The 7,457-nt window shown below is 46.2% G+C and overlaps 1 protein-coding gene across 2 annotated transcripts; it reads right to left on the bottom strand.

The window, feature by feature from the left end:
- Positions 1-1,360: 1,360 nt before the first annotated feature.
- Positions 1,361-7,224, bottom strand: LOC135400672 (uncharacterized). 2 transcript variants are annotated; one of them, XM_064632501.1, is made up of 2 exons: positions 6,948-7,224; positions 1,361-3,833 (listed from the first exon to the last, which is right to left on the bottom strand). In XM_064632501.1, exons 1-2 carry the CDS (start codon positions 7,104-7,106, stop codon positions 1,863-1,865), a joined length of 2,130 nt encoding a protein of 709 aa, XP_064488571.1. In that variant the 5' UTR covers positions 7,107-7,224; the 3' UTR covers positions 1,361-1,862. The 2 variants fall into 2 exon arrangements, with proteins under 2 accessions (XP_064488571.1, XP_064488572.1); XM_064632502.1 differs by lacking the exon at positions 6,948-7,224 and adding an exon at positions 6,480-6,804.
- Between the last annotated feature and the right edge of the window lie 233 nt (positions 7,225-7,457).

Genomic DNA, 7,457 nt, shown 5'->3' with positions numbered 1-7,457 from the left:
TGAAACAGTGAAAACGAAAATGTGGACCGTGTTCATGTGAAATCCATAATGGTGGAAAGACCAGTTGATGCAAGTGAAGTCCCTCGGACATGTCACGGGGAAAACAAGTACGAAGAAGCCAAGGCCCTATCACCCAACAGTGAAATACGATGAGGCATTGAATTAGCAGGCAGGCCGACCTAGCCAACCCTTCCCATATCGCAGTGACCTGCAGATCACAGAAGCTGCAGGAGATGATAGTGACAACCATCGCCTGCAGTACAAAAAGAGGGCCACTGACATCTGCAGAAAGACAAAAGGCTGCCCCACCATTTTAAGGACATTTGCATCATGAACACTAATATGTATGTGCAAACCTCACCAAAGGGGAGGATGTTTGGACATCCATACGCCCAGCAGCGCCACCTACAGCCTGCGTCCATATATGCATGCATGTTGGTGCACCACCTTCTTGTACCCTCCTTATAGTACTCCCCACAGTACTCATGCAACAGCTTAACGCCAAACGCCTTCTACATATTAATTGCTCGAGGAGGGTACTTGTGAAGTTAAGGAAAGCATATTTCAAAAGTGTGAAAGTCTGCACTCAACTCTGATTGTCAAGACAAGTCATAGGATGCAAGTGAAAAAGAAGTGACTCATTGTGCAGAGATTAAAAAGATTTTTTCTTTTCTTTTGAGACAGTCATACCATGCTGAGGAACCTACATGAAAAATTCGAGTCCACCCACTTTAGGAACACTTACAGTTGCACTAGAAACCATGCAGACCGCCGTGCCGAAAGAGCATGGCATACACGGAGTGACTGATTCAGTATAAGTCTCTCTCAGATTCCAGGTAGAACACCAAGAACCACAATGTGCAACTTCCTGCTTGCTGTAGCATTTACGCACTTCCCCTACCACAGAACTGCAACCCTGCCAACAAACCTTTTCTTTGTACTATTAGTTGAAAGTATAAATGAGCACCTGCCCAGTGGTTCATGCAGTGCAATAATTATGTTTCCATTTTTTTTCTTTTAATCTCACGTTATGCTGCACAGAAAGCTAGCCGTCATAATAGAACCTCTGCATGGTGAACCTACACATAGTGAAGATAACAATTAGAGAAGCAAACCTTCTGCCCCATGTGTTGAAACCCCAACCATGGCCTGCTGCTACAGTGAAGATACTGATACAGTGAAGTTCTTTAGCAGTACGACCAACTTCACTATAAAGAGGTTCTACAGACACAAATTGAAGCAAGAGTTTTGACTATCCTTGCGTTTGCTGACCAAGAACGAAAAAGGCTCCACCTCCTGGATGTGGGCCAATAGGAGGACGCGAAGGGCAGGCACTTCCCAAGCCTCTGCTCTCACCTAGAAGATGGCGCATCGTTACCGTTGTTTCGTGTGTCGCAAGGCTTCTGCCAGGGCACACCAATCTAACTAACGGCTGAATGAGGCTTAGACAGGAGGGGAGCTACCGTTATTTCGCCTGCCGCAATGCCTCCGCCATGGCACACCAATCCAACCAACGGCTTCACCGTCCGTCAACATGGGAACGAGACCAAGCAGGAGTCGCGCGTACGCCGGTTGAAACCAGCTAAAGGATGGCAAAGCCGTGGGTTCGATTGGTGCGCCATGGCAGAAGCCCTGGGACACGCGAAACAACGGTAACGCTGCGCCATCTCTTAGGCGAGAGGAGAGGCTTGGGAAGTGCCTGCCCTCCGCGTCCTCCTATTGGCCCGCATCCAGGAGGCGGAGCCTCCCTCGCACTTGGTCAGCAAACGCAAAGATAGTGAAAGTTCTTTGAAAGATCTTATCATACAACCGATCCTACACGCACGACAAACCGCACTCGTACGGGGTCCACACTGTCCTAATCACACGACTTTATGAGATCCAAATCTGTCCTGCAGCCGGTCCGTCTGAAATTTCCCCAACAGGACGGTTCCCAACCTAAGTTCTTCCAGACAGTACCTCGTTAGTTCGATCAAAGAGTAACAGGTTAGATGCAACGCACTGCACGTGTCGCGTTCCAGCCTTCCAGCGACCCCGTCTATTTCCTCCCATGCATCGAGCCAGTCTATGAACTCGCTCAAGAACTCAATCTGCGGTCCCTCCATCGATGTTATGGGCGACTGCAGCTCGTTCTGCGACGTCCGTGTGTCATTGACAGTTCTGACGTTCACCACGGACCACCACTTTGCAATTATTTCCACAAAGGTAGCCGTCCCGGCTGCATATTCCAAGCTAAGATTTTTCATCTCTGCTCTCAGTGCATGAGCCGTGGCAGTAGCGAAAAGCTTTTCTGCACTCTGACGCTCCAACCGGGTAGGGTTGAACGTTCTGTCCATGGCAGCATTTCGAGGCTTGTACATATTTGGGTCCTGGTGGTTCTGAAACTTTTGAACAGCTTCGTAGGATGCTGTCAAGGCATCCCGCGCTTTGAACGCAGAGATAGTGGTACCGAAGTCTGGGAAGGTCAAGTGCCGGCCGAGGTTCTGGTTGCAGATCCAGTTGTTCCGCACGCACTTCAAGAGGTGCACGGGGTCGATGATGAAGAACAGCGGGCGGCTGCAGTTTGTGGGATGCGGATAAACGATGTCGAGCTTCGGAGATGGCGTCGCAAAATTTGACATCACCAATTTATAGGTCGGATTATTGTCCGCGATCACTGCGATCACAGTAAGTCCTTGCTTCTCCAGACCGAGGATGAGTTTCTTAACAACAGAGTGCAACTCATCAACGCCCGTCTGCTTCGTCACGGGGAGGACGTGTACAACTTCCCTGTTGTCGGTCAGCACACTTTGAAGCATAAACACATGCACAGACGTGATGGGCTCGGGTGACCCACTCTTGGCCTTAGAGGTGCAGTATTCCTTCAGTTCTATTTCATCCATCTGCAAGGTCACCACCCTCTGGTGTTCTGCCAGGTGCTTAACGCGCTCACGTATGTAGGACAGGAGATGAGTTTCACTCTTCTTGCTGCCGAGGTCTTTGCTGTCCTTGCGAGGTCCCGGGCAGATTCGCCTCACTGTGGTCGGGTGCGGCAAAGTTAAACCCGAAGAGTTCCTGAGAAAGTTGTACGCTTGAGATGATAGCGTGTACAGCAGGCATGCAAATACGAGGAGCGTGGATGAATATTTAGGTGACTGCGTCTGAAATATACGAATCTGTTCGCACAGAAAGTCCAGGGTGTCGGCCTGCTCTTCCGGTGCCTCCCTCTTCACCATATTGAACGTGGACAACACGAACGGCACGGCCATGTTTACCTTGTCCTGGTATGAAAAGCTCTTGGCGGTTTCGTCAAACTTTTCCACCTTGTCCAGAAGGAAAGTGACGTCCACGTGATCCTTAATGAGACTGGGAACAATGTAATCCCCGACCTTGAACATCTGAGCATGCGCCATGAAGAACTTGACTGTGAGGTGCTTCTCAACAACTACGGAATACTTGATTGTCGGGCAGCCATCAAGTACGACGTGAAGGAACATGACACGCGCATCCGTAGAAATCACAGTCCAGAAGTTGGAGGTCTTCAGTTTTTGGATGGCACCGAATGCATCGACGACAGGGCTGGCTTTGGCCTCTTGCTGAGGAGCTTGCACCACAGTCAGGCGGGGCTGAATAGCGGCTGGGACTAGAATGAGTTTTTGCACTGTGACGTTCTGGGCCGCTGGCAGACGTAGAGTGCGGTTACATAGAGCAGATCGTTCGGGAAATATTGTTGGAACTGCGTCTGGTGCAAGTCGTGCATTGCTGAGGGGCGCCTCGAGGACCCTACCGGTCCGCTTGTCTTCGTAGCGAGACGTCGTCAGCAAGTAGCGTTTTTCAAAGTGGCGCTCGCAAACCTGGAAAGATACAAGCACAGGTGAGAGATTATAAACGTTGTAAAGCAAGAAATACGAAACACTCCAATAAGCATGACATACGATGCAAAAATTTTGCATTACAATAAAGCAGTAAAGACTTTTTTTGCTTTTGAATCACAATGCATCAATTGTAGTCGGAGGTCCCTGAATGGCCTGTGAGTGAGTCAGGCGGTCTGTGGCAGTCAAAAGCCAACTGCTGAGCTTCATACCTAAACATTTAAATATTTCTACTAAGCATTACCAAAGCAATTCACATTGTATTCAAAGTACGAACAGATAGCAGGAGAAATTAGTGCACGTAATGGACCAATGATTGAGGGATGGGATGTATGTAAATCTTCCACAAAGTTTATCTAAAATCCAAAGATAAAAGCTTCAGTAATGGAAATTTGTTCTCTGCACACCACTCAGTCCACATACAGAGTGATATGCTTTCGGACACAACATCATGGCAGTTTGAAATGCACCTTCGAAATGTTGAGCGTTCCACCCATAGTGAAGCTACAAGTTTTGTGCACACATTGCCATCGGTTTATTCACGCCACTTTCATTTCTGCTTGTGCCTCGATACTATGACAGCGAGACTCCATACTAACGAGAGTATACATGTACAGAATGGGTAAAGATAAACTTGGTTATTTAAGGTGCCAATACGTACATACAAAATCTTGTGAATCCTGCAAAATTGTCGTGTCCCACCCGGTATCCTCCCAAAATATTGTTCCTCTATGTGACGCAGAAATATAAAAATAATTTCGTGTTTTGAGAAGTACGACGTTATAGAGTGTGCAATCTGAAATGCATCTGGCAACTTTGCTCCCCAGAAGGTCGACATCCGAGCCCCACCACAGCTGCTGGCAGACTTCCAACGTTGAGTGAGGGCGGAGACACTTGTACTGATGCTTGGAGAGGGACACCAACTCTCCATGAAATCACCTACTCTTGGAAAATCCGAGTCTATGGAGTTTTGAAGCTTCTTTAAAAAAATTGTGTGAGCTCGTAATTTTCACTTATAGTGTTTATGTTTTGCGTATTGAGTCTTTCAGTGAGGTCGATCTATAATACAAAATCAAATAGATATATATTTTGTTTACTCCAAAGTGGCATTTTAATCGCGCTCTCTGTCGTGCTGTAGTATTGATTTTGTTGTTAGAGTTGCATTCAACTGCAAGTTATGTATGGATACCAGGTGAAAATTTCATCAAATCCACTTTCGCTTTCGAGGTAACACCAACATGAGCTAACGCACGTCACAAGTGAGCATTGAAGACTCTTTTTAAATATGATAATGTGTAATCAGTAAGTTTCATTCTGAATTAGTGACTTGAACACTCAGCAGAACAGAAAAAGAAAGTTACTAACAGTGTTGTCAAGGAAGCAAAACCATTGGCCATAAAATTCAGTTATAATTGCCAGGGAATTTGATTGAAACATTTTGCAGAGTGACGCTGGGCATCAGAAAGCACTTTGTTTAGCTTTGGTTTGTGTCCAGTCTGTCGCTCTAAAATACTGTAAATGTCTAATAACCACACAGTTACTTCTTCGCCTCAAGCAATGTTTACTTATGTTTTGGCTATCAAACTCGTCACGACACGTTTTCTTTTAATTCGAGTGGTAAAAAAGTCTGGTAAGCCTTCCTTATCTCATAAAGCAGCCAGGACTAGGTTAATTTCTTTGTTACCGTTATTTCTCTGAGCAACGCTGTCCAACAACCACATGCCGTCGCATAACCCAGACACGATTTTAAGAGTTCCCGCTGGACGCTGAAGTACCAACTGCAGGTAGAAGCCACAACCAATGGATAGTAGAGCAGAAAAAAATTGGTTATGGCTTCATTCGGACCTCCTTTATATGTTGAATGCTGGCAAAACGTAATAGCATGTCCAAGTCATGCATCCTGACGTTTGACTGTGTCGTATTATGTTTTCACCTGCTGAGGGAGCTTCACTAATTATTAGTTAGTCATTATGCAACTTAGTTATGTTAGAGTTATTATCACTAGCTCTTTCCTTTGCGAATGCCAATTTAGAGCACTGCGAGTGGCTGATGCTGTTGACACTGTAATGTGTGAGTAACACATCCCCTTACATTTTCATGCTGTTGTCTTCCCGTGCAAACTTTTGTAAATCTGGGCAGAAAGGAAAAGTAGAGGGCAGGGTTACCAAGGACCAAAATATGTTTGTATGATTGCTTTGACTTCCACTTTTTTTTTCTTTTTTTGTCTTCTATATGAGATACATTCTGTGCATGCGATGCCAAACGAAAGATTACCCATTTTCAACACCACCTGACCATTTTTTGTTTCCATTCCATTACGCTTGCTCGCAAAGCTTTTGATGATGCCGTGTTTCTATAACGATTCCTGTGGTCTTGAACACGGCACGTTATGTCACATTACGTCGAAGATGTAAAAAAAAAAATTGCGACAAGACGGCACAGAAATACATCGGACCATAAATAAAGGCGAAGACGTGCCATAAACCAGCTCCCGCACTGACAATGCACGGCATTTGGCGGCAAACATTCCTACTTTGTTTTCTTTGTTTATTTCACTTTTTTACTCCACCAGTCCTTGTTTGCGGTGAATATTCCCACGAGTAAAGATACTTGGAACAGTGTGCTCACTTTTGACGACTTGATCGGGGTAAAATCCTTTCGTCTTATTTGTCGTATCCATTCCCCTCGGCGCGGTTCGTCGACCGGGAAAGAAAACACACGAACTCTGGGACCGCCAGTGAAATTTCCACGACATCGTGGAACGCAACAGCGGGTAGGCATCGTTGCCCCGTTCAATGATGCTTAAGCACTGTATCTTTCTTTATGTTCGGAAGAGGAACATTCTCAGGGAATGAAAATTTGGATGCAGCATGAACAAAGTGACGTGACGTTGCCGATAAACACGCCTATGTTGTATGTAAAAGCAGCCGTCGCCGCAACAAGGCGCTGCGTACTGCCGGTACTGCCGTTGCTATCGTCGTCTGCTCTGCACCTTCAAAACGTCCATGATCAGGCATGTGCCCTCACTGATCTTATAAGTATTCTGGTGGAAATTGTAATTCATGCATCGCGAGCAATCACGAACAAATATACCACCTTTGTTGAGTTGGTTATTTTAGTGTTCTTGCTCTTTCTTGGCACCACGCTAATCCACTTCTCTCGTAGTACTGGGTCCTTGGGAAATGAGAACACCGTAACCTTCTGCCCCTTCTCGTAATTTCCTTTGCATCTGCTTACGCAACATTTGTATGGCATGTTTCTTGTGGAACCCGGGAACGCAGAGAAATGCACTCAAATCGGTGACAGACGACGTCATGCGGGACGAAACGCGCAACGAAAGTACGCGCAACGCACGCGGAGTGGGATGGAGAGGGCGAAACAATGGAGAATCGCGAAGGAAGGCAGGAAATGTACCAGCGCCATCTAGACAGCAAGGCCCAAAAACATGATGAGCTACCGAAACCTCGTGGCATCGTTTGCTGCAAAAATTTAAAATGTCAACGAAAAACTCAAATTTGCGTAAAATAACTTGGTTGAAGAAGCCCTAAATCTTAATATTATCGCACCGGTGCCTCCACTTGCAATAGTCGGGCAGTGTATGTCGGG

The sequence above is a fragment of the Ornithodoros turicata genome, chromosome 7, assembly GCF_037126465.1.
Source record: "Ornithodoros turicata isolate Travis chromosome 7, ASM3712646v1, whole genome shotgun sequence".
In the NCBI taxonomy this organism is placed as follows: domain Eukaryota; kingdom Metazoa; phylum Arthropoda; class Arachnida; order Ixodida; family Argasidae; genus Ornithodoros; species Ornithodoros turicata.
The sequence above is the reverse complement of the archived record's forward strand: the minus strand, read 5'-3'. Positions and strand labels throughout refer to the sequence as shown.

What these genes read in the sequence shown, in the direction of transcription:
- LOC135400672 (XM_064632501.1), bottom strand. Translation starts at nt 7,106, where the DNA reads ATGCCATACAAATGTTGCGTAAGCAGATGCAAAGGAAATTACGAGAAG. An exon ending in AAATAACCAACTCAACAAAG is followed by an intron (nt 3,834 to 6,947) that starts GTGGTATATTTG and finishes GTATCTTTCCAG; the next exon opens with GTTTGCGAGCGCCACTTTGA.